The 12,462-nt window shown below is 44.4% G+C and overlaps 1 protein-coding gene across 1 annotated transcript in view; it reads left to right on the top strand.

Moving 5' to 3' along the window:
• LOC106561858 (chondroitin sulfate N-acetylgalactosaminyltransferase 1) overlaps positions 1–12,462 on the top strand; it is a 37,771-nt gene that overhangs the window by 16,721 nt on the left and 8,588 nt on the right. Inside the window, exons 4-5 of the mRNA XM_014126129.2 lie at positions 8,586–8,802; positions 10,197–10,298. Of these exons, the coding sequence (XP_013981604.1) occupies positions 8,586–8,802; positions 10,197–10,298 (319 nt within the window). The remainder of the gene's footprint in view (positions 1–8,585; positions 8,803–10,196; positions 10,299–12,462) is intronic.

Here is a 12,462-nt window from a genome sequence, read left to right as displayed (position 1 = left end):
GAGGATGTTGCAGGCAGCAGAACGTTCTCCACGGCGTCTCCAGACTCTGTCACGTCTGTCACGTGCTCAATGTGAACCTGCTTTCATCTGTGAAGAGCACAGGGCGCCAGTGGCGAATTTGCCAATCTTGGTGTTCTCTGGCAAATGCCAAACGTCCTGCACGGTGTTGGGCTGTCAGCACAACCCCCACCTGTGGACGTCGGGCCCTCATACCACCCTCATGGAGTCTGTTTCTGACCGTTTGAGCAGACACATGCACATTTGTGGCCTGCTAGAGGTCATTTTGCAGGGCTCTGGCAGTGCTTCTCCTGCTCCTCCTTGCACAAAGGCGGAGGTAGCGGTCCTGCTGCTGGGTTGTTGCCCTCCTACGGCCTCCTCCACGTCTCCTGATGTACTGGCCTGTTTCCTGGTAGCGCCTCCATGCTCTGGGCACTACGCTGACAGACACAGCAAACATTCTTGCCACAGCTCGCATTGATGTGCCATCCTGGATGAGCTGCACTACCTGAGCCACTTGTGTGGGTTGTAGACTCCGTCTCATGCTACCACTAGAGTGAAAGCACCGCCAGCATTCAAAAGTAACCAAAACATCAACCAGGAAGCATAGGAACTGAGAAGTGGTCTGTGGTCCCCACCTGCAGAACCACTCTTTTATTGGGGGTGTCTTGCTAATTGCCTATAATTTCCATCTGTTGTCTATTCCATTTGCACAACAGCATGTGAAATTTATAGTCAATCAGTGTTGTTTCCTAAGTGGACAGTTTGATTTCACAGAAGTGTGATTGACTTGGAGTTACATTGTGTTGTTTAAGTGTTCCCTTTATTTTTTTGAGCAGTGTATATTTTCTCCAGTAAACTACATCCATAACAAACATGTTTGTGTGTTCCTTCTTGTTTTTTTGTTTTTTTGCTTTGCTGTGTGATAGCCATAATAGAGGTGCTGAAGAGCCACAGCCAGGATATCCAGCTAGTCTAGCATGATTTGGAGTAGGAAATGAGCACAGCTGCTTTCCATTCAGTGTGTAGCATCTCTACAAGCTCAGAGAGAGGGGCCGCTTCCTCTGAAAGGTCAACATCTTTACTGGGGCCATGTCTGACTAATTCCTAAGTGTACCTGGGAGAGGGAAAGTGTTTGTGTGTGTGTATGCCTGCCTTTGCGTGTGGTGTCTATCTGTGTCTGTCTGTGTGTGTCGACATACTGAAAACACATAATTGTTTATATACCTCTACCTCTCCCTTGAAATACTTGTTCAGGTATCGGCTCTTAAACATACTCATAAGGAATTAAGAGTTTCTTTCCAAAAGGTGATATAGAATAATAGTGAAGACATCACAACTATGAAATAATACATAAGGAATCATTGTAGTAACCAAAAATGTGTTAAACAAATCAAAATGTATTTTAGTTTCTTCAAAGTAGCCACCCTTTGCCATGATGACAGCTTTGCACACTCTTGGCATTCTCTCAACCAGCTTCATGAGTTATTCACCTGGAATTAATTTCAATCAAGTGTGCCTGGTTAAAAGTTAATTTGTGGAATTTCTTTCCTTCATAATCCGTTTGAGCCAATCAGTTGTGTTGTGAAAGGGTGGTATACAGAAGATAGCCCTATTTGGTAAAATACCAAATCCATATTATGGCAAGAACAGCTAAAATAAGCAAGAACTTTGAAAGTTTCTTCAAGTGCAGTCGCAAAAACCATCAAGCGCAATGATGAAACTGGCTCTCATGAGGACCGCCACAGGAAAGGAAGAACCAGAGTTACATCTGCTGAAGAGTTCATTAGAGTTAACTGCATGTCAGAAATTGCAGCCCAAATAAATGCTTCCCAGAGTTCAAATAACAGACACATCTCAACATCAACTGTTCAGAGGAGACTGCGTGAACCAGGCCTTCATAGTCTAATTGCTGCAAAGAAACCACTAAAGGACACCAATAAGAAGAGACTTGCTTGGGCCAAGAAACACAAGCAATGGACATTAGACCGGTGGAAATCTGTCCTTTGGTCTGATGAGTCCAAATTTCAGATTTTTGGTTCCAACCACTGTGTCTTTGTGAGACGCAGAGTAGGTGAACGGGTGATCTCCACATGTGTAGTTCCCACCGTGAAGCATGGAGGAGGAGGTGTGATAGTGTGGGGTTGCTTTGCTGGTGACACTGCCAGTGATTTATTTAGAATTCACGGCATACTTAACCAGCATGGCTACCACAGCATTTTGCAGCGATACGCCATCCCATCTGGTTTGCACTTAGTCCCACTATCATTTGTTTTTCAACATGACAATGAGCCAACACACCTTCAGGCTGTGTAAGGTCTATTTGACCAAGAAGGAGAGTGATGGAGTGCTGAATCAGATGACCTGGCCTCCACAATCACCTGACCTCAACCCAATTGAAATGGTTTGGGATAAGTTGGTCCACAGAGTGAAGGAAATGCAGCCAACAAGTGCTCAGCATATGTGGGAACTCCTTCAAGACGGTTGGTAAAGCATTCCAGGTGAAGCTGGTTGAGAAAATGCCAAGAGTGTGCAAAGCTGTCATCAAGGCAAAGGGTGGCTACTTTGAAGAATCTAAAATCCCAAATATATTTTTGGGTTACTACATAATTCCCAATGTGGGAATCAAACCGCTCAAACACGAGACGTAGGTGGCAGGATCTACAGTCAATCACAGATTACAAAAAGAACACTAGCCCCGTCGTGGACATCGACGTCTTGCTCCCAGACAAGCTAAACAACTTCTTTGCTTGCTTTGAGAACAATACAGTGCCATTGACACGGCCCGCTACCAAAACCTGTGTGCTCTCCTTCTCCGTGGCCAACATGAGTAAAACATTTAAACGTGTTAACCCTCGCAAGGCTGCCGGCCCAGACGGCAACCCTAGCCGCGTCCTCAGAGCATGCGCAGACCAGCTGGCTGGTGTGTTTACGAACATATTCAATCAATCCCTATCCCAGTCTGTTCTCCCCACATGCTTCAAGATGGCCACCATTGTTCCTGTTCCCAAGAAAGCTAAGGTAACTGAACTAAATGACTATAGCCCCATTGCACTCACTTCTGTCATCATGAAGTGCTTTGAGAGACTTGTCAAGGATCATATCACCTCCACCCTACCTGATACCCTAGACCCACTCCAATTTCCTTATCGCCCCAATATGTCCACTGACGATGCAATAGCCATCACACTACACACTGCCCTATCCCATCTGGACAAGAGGAATACCTATGTAAGAATGCTGTTCATTGACTACTGCTCAGCATTTAACACCATAGTACCCTCCAAATTCGTCATTAAGCTCGAGACCCTGGGTCTCGACCCCGCCCTGTGCAACTGGGTCCTGGACTTTCTGATGGGCCGCCCCCAGGTGGTGAAGGTAGGAAACAACATCTCCCCACTGATTCTCAACACTGGGGCCCCACAAGGGTGTGTTCTCAGCCCTCTCCTGTACTCCCTGTTCACCATGTCTGCGAGGCCATGCACACTTCCAACTCAATCATCAAGTTTGCAGATGACACTACAGTGGTAGGCTTGATTACCAACAACGATGAGACGGCCTACAGGGAGGAGGTGAGGGCCCTCGGAGGGTGGTGTCAGGAAAATAACCTCTCACTCAACGTCAATAAAACAACGGAGATGATCGTGAACTTCAGGAAACAGCAGAGGGAGCACACACTTTCCAAATGCCTGAAGGTACCACATTCATCAGAACTGAAAAAGTGTGTGCGAGTAAGGAGGCCTACAAACCTGACTCAGTTACACCAGCTCTGTCAGGAGGAATGGGCCAAAATTCACCCAACTTATTGTGGGAATCTTGTGGAAGGCTACCCAAAACGTTTGATCCAAGATAAACAATTTAAAGGCAATGCTACCAAATACTAATTGAGTGTATGTAAACGTCTGACCCACTGGGAATGTGATGAAAGAAATAAAAGCTGAAATAAATAATTCTCTCTACTTTTCTATGACATTTCACATTCTTATAATAAAGTGGTGATCCTAGCTGACCTAAGACAGGGAATTTTGACTAGGATTAAATGTCAGGAACTGTGAAACACTGAGTTTAAATGTATTTGGCTAAGGTGTATGTAAACTTCCGACTTCAACGGTATGTACTGTTCCATACCATCTACTGCAACTTGCCTATGCCGCACGGCCATCACTCATCCATATATTTATATGTACATATTCTTATTCATCCCTTTACATTTGTGTGTATAAGGTAGTTGTTGTGAATTTGTTAGATTACTTGTTAGATATTACTGCATTGTCGGAACTAGAAGCACAAGCATTTCACTACACTTCTATTAACATCTGCTGTAACATCAATATTTAAAAATAAAATGACTCGATACAGTAATATGAGATCTGTATGTAAAACATTTATATTTGACATTTCCGTCATTTAGCAGATGCTCTTATCCAGAGTGACTTACAGTTAGTGCATTCATCGTTAGATAGGTAGTGGAGACAACCACATATCACAGTCAAATATAGAGTATACGAACATTCTAATCCAGCTAAACAATGGATATATAGCGTTTTGCAAAAAAAACTACATTTTTAATACACACCTAAAATCTATGAATTAAAAATCTGAGAACAGTAATATTTTACACACATGAAGGTACCCATAAGCAATCATTTCTGGTGAAAAAAACATGTGAAACATTGGTAGATAGCCAATTTGTTCCTGAGTAATCCAAGGAGTACTCTGTAGTTGGACGTGGCTGTGTAGCAAGTAGCAAACAACAACCATTGTTCAACAACAAAAATGAAAGCGGCCGTGTAGGCTAGTTAATGAACTGTCTTTATATTAGCAATGAAGTTCTCCTTGCCCGTCCTTTTAAATGAGTTGTACCAGTGGACAAGTACCTTTTCATTCATTCGGACAACTTGAAGCTTGTTGAGATGCTGACGATTACAAAGGGAGCATTAGAGCCCTGCCAATTCTCAGTTAGCGAGCTGCGACTGAACACAAGTACTGGACACTACCCATTGGCTGTACTGAATGGTGTTTTTCAGGAGCTGCCCTGGGTGGGTTTGCTCAGCTGTCGTACAGAAAGAATGAGAGTGGGCAACGAGACAACAAGGAATAAGAGGGACAGAGTAGAAGGGGAGAGAGAGCGAAGGAAACGAGAGGGAGAGACAAAATAGAAAAAAATTATAAAGCAAAAGAAAGGGTTTGGGTGGAAATAGTGGTACAGACGTAGGATCTTAATTTGAGCCAGTTTGCTACAGCAGGAAAATAATCATGCAGCAAGAGGAAATGTGAATTATTATTGCTGCTTTTAGAGAGGCAGCCCAATTCTAATCTTTTTTTCAATAATTGGTCTTTAGACCATTCAAATCAGCTCTGAAAAAGATCTGATGTGAACATTTTTTATATTTTTATTTAATTAGGCAAGTCACTTAAGAACAAATTCTTATTTACAATGATTGCCTACTGGGGAACAGTGGGTTAACTGTCTTGTTCAGGGGCAGAACGACAGCTCGGGGATTTGATCCAGCAACCTTTCGGTTACTGGCCCTTACGCACTACCCACTAGGCTACCTGCCACCCCTAAAAGAGCTGATGTGATTGGTCAAAATGAGTGGAAAAAATATCAGAATTGGGCTGCCTGTGGATTACAGTTAATGGACATTTTCATAGGGGTTGATACATTTTTCTAAGGAAAAACCAAGTCTGAAATGGCAAAGTGGAAATTACGAACTTCAGAAGCCTTTTTAAACCTCAAATACATGACTAGTTTTAAATGTCCTGCATTGCAGTAATGTTATCCTGCAACAGGGTGATCAAATGAATATCCTACATCTGTATGCTATGTGAATGTGAAAAACATGTTTATGTGGTACATGGAGGCTGGGCTGAGGAGCCACAGCCCACCCCGTCCCCAGATTTAAGAGAAGATGGCTCTTATCACAGGAAGTTAGTCTTACCACTATCGGGCTGGGGATCACAAGCTATTCCGTTTGGCTTTTGCAGCTTCCTGTGTTTCTATCGGTGTAGTTTGAGCGGGAGAGTAAGTAGCCTGCAGTATGAGGATTTTGATAATGTACTAGATTCTACTGCATTGTTGCGTGACTTAAAATATCCTGTTTATTCTTGAAGTAATCGAAAGTAGAATGTTTTGAAATGGGAATAAAGTACAAGCATTTTCTGTAGAGAATTCAAATAATTATTTCGGACAGAATTTAGCTTTCATGATGACAAACCTCACACTCTTGCTGTATTTTTTTTCAGTCCAGTCATGTCATCTTTGGAACCAGAGGTTTTGACTGACAGTGCACAGCTGTGAAGGGGGGACTGAGTAAACTGTATTGTTGTTGAGTGATATGTCTGGGTATTAACTACTGTGAGGCGTTGTAAATCCAGTGTGAGTATGATCTCTATGCATGACCAGTCTCCTTCAGCTGTCAGAGTGGCAGATGGCCCAGGGCCCCAGCCAAGTCCATCTAGGAGCAGAGGGGAGAGGCAGGGGATTTTTACAGTGGCCTGAAATGCCCTGTCCATCTCTCTCTGGGAATAAAATGCCCTGTCATAATGCCCTGTCTGTCTCTCTCTCTCTGTCAGTTGCTGTCTCTCTCTCGATTCAATTTCAATGCCAATTTAAGGGGCTTTATTGGCATGGGAAACATATGTTTACCAAAGCAAGTGAAATAGATACTAAACAAAAGTGAAATAAACAATATTTTTTTTTAACATTACACTCACAAAAGTTCCAAAAAGAATAAAGACATTTCAAATGTCATATTATGTCTATATACTGATGGGTTCTGACTTCTAAACTTGAAATATGGAAGGGAGAGAGAGCGGGGAATGCAGAACATGTAATTGTTAGACATCAGGTATCCTATGGAAAGGAGAAGGGGGCCACAGTCTGGTAAAAGTCAACAGGTCAGCCGTCGGTTGGGGGAGGAGTGAGGAATTTGGGCCGAGGTCAGGTCAGATGAAGTGAGAAAGAGCATGCATCACTAACGTCCTGTCTAGCAACCGAGATGTATCGGCTATCCAGATGTGTAAGGAGGAGACTCAGCATAGGAGGCAGGTATAAAAACTAGCTTTTCATAGTTGTCCTTCACTTTTTACCCTGTTATTTAGAACCTAACAATACAGTGTTGTGATATGCAAATAGTTCAAGCAAAAATGGGAAAATAAATAAACAAAAATATAGGTCGTATTTACAATAGTGTTTGTTCTTCACTGGTTGCCATTTTCCTGTGGCAACAGGTCACAAATCTTGCTGCTGTGATGTCATGCTGTGGTATTTCACCCAGTAGATATGGGACTTTATCAAAATTGGATTTGTTTTCGAATTCTTTGTGGGTCTGTGTAATCTGAGGGAAATATGTGTCTCTAATATGGTCATACATTTGGCAGGAGGTTAAGAAGTGCAGCTCAGTTTCCACCTCATTTTGTGGGCAGTGTGAACATAGCCTGTCTTCTCCTGAGAGCCAGGTCTGCCTTCGGCGGCTGTACATAGTCAAAGATTTCCTTAATTTTGGGTCAGTCACAGTGGTCAGGTACTCTCTCTGTCTGTCTGTCTGTCTGTCTGTCTGTCTGTCTGTCTGTCTGTCTGTCTGTCTGTCTGTCTGTCTGTCTGTCTGTCTGTCTGTCTGTCTGTCTGTCTGTCTGTCTGTCTGTCTGTCTGTCTGTCTGTCTGTCTGTCTGTCTGTCTGTCTGTCTGTCTGTCTGTCTGTCTGTCTGTGTGGGCCTGAATTGCCCTGATTGTCTCTCTCTCTCTCTCCCTGGGCCTGAATTGCCCTGATTCTCTCTCTCTCTCTCCCTGGGCCTGAATTGCCCTGATTGTCTCTCTCTCTCTCCCTGGGCCTGAATTGTTGCTGTGCCTGATTGTCTCTCTCTCTCTCCCTGGGCCTGAATTGCCCTGATTGTCTCTCTCTCTCTCCCTGGGCCTGAATTACCCTGTCTGTCACTCTCTCTCTCCCTGGGCCTGAATTGCCCTGATTGTCTCTCTCTCTCTCCCTGGGCCTGAATTGCCCTGATTGTCTCTCTCTCTCTCCCTGGGCCTGAATTGCCCTGTCTGTCACTCTCTCTCTCCCTGGGCCTGAAATACCCTGTCTGTCACTCTCTCCCAAGTTCTGAAATGCCCTGTCTGTTGCTCTCTCTCTCTCTCTCTCTCTCTCACTTAAATGCCCTGTCTGTCCCTCTCTCCTTGTCCTGTATCTCTCTCTCTCTCTCCCTGAGCTTGAAATGCCCTGTCTGTCTATCCCTGTCTCTCTGGGTCTGTCTTAAATACCCTGTCTGTCTCTCTCTCCCATGGCCACACAGCCAAGGAATATCCTTCTCTTTTCGAAAAACTTTCGGATTCAGGCAGCAAAGTGGAGAAAATATTCACCAGTTGACAAACCCAGACAGATTATCCACGATGCACTACTGGATAGCCATCAACATTATAACAACAAATAATCAAATAAACTGAACTGCAGTTCAGCTGTGTGCGTGCGTGCGTGTGTGCGTGCGTGCGTGCGTGCGTGTGTGTGTGTGTGTGTGTGTGTGTGTGTCTGCATTTCACAGCCCTGGTGTGTGCATATGTATGGGTAAACTAACTTTTCTCCCTTCCCCAGGTATCGCTCGGACGGAGAAGGACAAAGGCACTCTGTATGAGCTCACCTTCAAAGGGGACCAGAGCCGTGAGTTCAGGAAGCTGGTTCTGTTCCGTCCCTTTGGGCCGCTGATGAAGGTGAAGAACGAGAGAGTGGATACGGCCAACGTCCCCATCAACATCATAGTGCCCCTCTCCCAGAGGGCCGACAAGTTCAGACACTTCATGCACAACTTCAGGTGAGAGCCACTCAGTTATTCATGCGTGTTATTGGCCCTTTCGCCCCTCTCTTCTTCCTTGTAACTCTTTCCCCGGGTTGTTGCGGTAAATCAGAATGTGTTCTCCGGCAACCTACCTGAAAAAATAAATAAAGGTAAAATAAGGGTTAATAAAGAAATGTAAAAAAGCATGTTCACTTGTATTAACTATGATAATGTTAGGCAATAACCGAGTTAAAGGGAACGAGAAACAGAATATACAGTAGTTATCCATGTTTGACATTCCTGGTTTGTCACAGCAGTAAGGATTCAGAATATAGGAGGTAAAGGTTCTGTTTGTACTCTGATAGCCACGGTATGTCTGTCTGTTAGAGACTCTTTCAGTCCTGTAATTTGTTACACTCCTGCACAGCTGCTTATCAAGGCTTTGAAGGGTTTTTTTTTCTAGCAAATCCTGCTTAGTAGCAGTCTTAAACCCAGCACATGAAACTGCCCCCAGGACTCAGAGGGAACCTGTGATATAGTGGTGCTGTTCATGCTGTACAAAGGTTCCCTGAGTCGCTGAGCAAACGCTTTGGTCTCATCCATATTTAAGGGAGGAGGAGGAGGAGGAGGGTGTGTGTGTGTGCGTGCGTGTGCATTCACGTGGAGAGAAGAGCAATGGGAGGTAGAACTGACAGTCTTTCAGAAGCCATGTGACTCATTTACTGAGCACAGCGTACACATTTGGCGTGTCTCCATCAGAATGTCTGCTACTAGAGTTGTAGAATGTCACACTAGTGCTGGAGATCGATCGCTCTAGGCTTCTGTCTGGTGCCAGGTCATCATTGTGTGACTCCTATATAAACGTAACATACCATATGCAGCCTGTGCATGTACAGTATGCACCAGTGGAGGCTGTTGGGAGGAGCTGTAGGAGGACGGGCTCATTGTAATGGCTGGAATGGAATCCATGGAACGGAGTCAAACGTGGTTTCCATAAGTGCATAAGTGTTTGGTACCGTTCCATTAATTCCATTCCAGCCTTTACAATGAGCCCGTCCTCCTATAGCTTCTCCCACCAGCCTCAACTGGTATGCACCTACCCTTAAGGGTACTCTCTGATCTTTCTGTAACCCCATTTTGAACTGACCTCTTCTATTGATACAATATATGTTTTCTTTCAAATACTTTGAACTTTTTGTCTCAGCCTACCTTCAGTGCAAATGTGCAGGGTTTGGACCTCGGAGATGATTCCATCGGTTCCATTGCGCCAGGCAAGCTTCAAACGCAGCGAAAGTCTGCTGAAAGCAAAACAAATGATTTCAACCTAGGCTACCTTCCCCTTGGCCCTCTCCGTACTTGGCTTGTGTATAATAAGTCCCCTGCTCTGTTTGATTCATTGTTTCTTAATGTGTTTGCGTGTGTTGTTGCAGAGAGGTGTGTGTGCGGCAGGATGGGCGTGTTCACCTCACAGTGGTGTATTTTGGGAAGGACCAGATGAATGAAGTCCGGAGCACTCTGGAGAACACGTCTAGGTGGGTGGAAAAACGCACACACACACACACACACACACACACACACACACACACACACACACACACACACACACACACACACACACACACACACACACACACACACACACACACACACACACACACACACACACACACACACACACACACACACACACACACACAAGAATGCGCGCACGCACACACACGCAGAGAAACAGAAACAGACATACACACACACACAATCACACACCCACACATGCTCACACATGCACAGATGAGCAAACATGACTGTATGCTTAGAAAATGGGAAATCCTTATTTTATATTCATAAAATTGCTCAGAGAAATGATCTAAAAATGATAGGGGTCAGAATTATTGACACCCCTGTTTTCGATACTCCAGTACCCTCGCCTTGTGAGGATAACGACACTGAGCCTTTTTCTCAAATGTTTTATTCGATTGGAGAACACATTGGGAGGGATCTAAAACCATTCCTCCATACAGGATCTTTCCAGAACTTTGATATCCTTTGTCTACTCTTATGAACTGCCCTCTTCAATACAAACCACAGGTTTTTAATGGGGTTCATATCCGGAGACTGAGATGGACATTACAAAATGTAAATTATGTGGCCAATGAACCATTTATTTGTGGATTTTGATGTGTGCTTGGGGTTATTGTCTTGCTGGAAGATCCACTTGTGGCCAAGTGTCAGCCTCCTGGGAAAGGCAACCAGGTTTTTGGCTAAAATCTAATGGTTCTTGGTAAGGGGACAGTGCTAGAGGATTGAAAACAGGGGTGTCAATCATTGCGACCCCTATGTTTTTCAGATGTTTTGTATTAAACAAAATGTCTTTCTCTGAGCAATTGTATTAATATCAAGTAATGTACGTAAAAAAAATATGTCAGCATACAATATAGCTCAGTAATTGCATTATTTATTTTATACTGTCTTTTTTGCTAATTTCTATCAAGGGTGCCTATAATTATGGACCCCACTGTACAACCACCCCCCCCCCACCCCTCGCCCCCGCACACACACACACTCCCTGTCTCTCTTTATAGCAACTCAGAAAACTCAGCCCCGTCTGATGAATAATGTAGGAGTGTGGCCACCCAGAGGCACTCAGTGACCTCTGCCAGTGTCGGATATTACAGGCCTGGGATCAGGGCTGACAGCGGTCGCACTGAAATTAGTGTATTGCCCGCAGATACAATTACAGGTCCAGGGTCAATTTGAGATCGTCCTGTGGGTGAAATGAGTTCACACGGTACTCTGGTACTGTGCTGATTAGCTGGTAGGTTGCCATGGAGACGCTGTGCCCACCCCTGGCCGGATGGTTTGCAGGGGTAGAAAGAGAAAGAAGGAGCGAAAGAGGGAAGGAGAGAGAAAGAGTTGCACACCTCATGCTAGGCTTTGAGCTGGTTTCAGATGTCACACTACAGCTTTTTTTCTCTCTCTCTCTCTCTCTCTCTCACTCTCTCGCTTTCTTGCTCTCAATGACAATGAGGCAGACAGTATTGTCTAGAAAGAGAAACCTGATGAGAGCCAAGGTCTTTCGCTCAGAGATATCTCATTGTCAACAGCTCTCATGTCTCTGCGAATGGCCTGTGATGGAGTGAATAGTTAAAGGGAGAAAGGCAAGACGGTATCCTTGTACATTCTCTCTGAGACAGTGACCTCCGCTGCTAAATGTGTTGTCTCACTGGGCGAGGGAAAGAGCTGTGTTAGTCCTTGGAGGATTTGTTCGCTTTGTTCCCAGCAAATACCATAGACACAGCCTGTGTGTAACAAGACATATGTTGATACCTGTTATCCACACAGTCTCGCTCAACTAGTTCACAGACAACTGAGCACTACAGTCCCTCGTTCTCGCTAGGCTTTTTGTATCACAATTACTCTGATAACGAATATCTTAACAGCCATAACAGTCCCACGATTGGAGCTCACGTCAGACCTGGGTTCAAATGGTAATTGTTTACTTTCAAATGATTTAGCTGTGTTTGTGAGCTTGCCCTGGCACTCCAGGCAGACTCAATCAAACTCTTTAGAGTAACACTATTTGAAACCAGGTCTGCTACAGTTCAGGATGGAGCTCACATGATACCAAACATATCTACTGTATCAATCATGGTCTGTCCTCTTGTCACCTCATAAACAGCTCTCTGTTGTCAATGCATT

The sequence above is a fragment of the Salmo salar genome, chromosome ssa01 (assembly GCF_905237065.1).
Source record: "Salmo salar chromosome ssa01, Ssal_v3.1, whole genome shotgun sequence".
Classification (NCBI taxonomy): Eukaryota; Metazoa; Chordata; class Actinopteri; order Salmoniformes; family Salmonidae; genus Salmo; species Salmo salar.
Note: the sequence above shows the minus strand (reverse complement) of the source record. Positions and strands in the feature narration are given on the sequence as shown.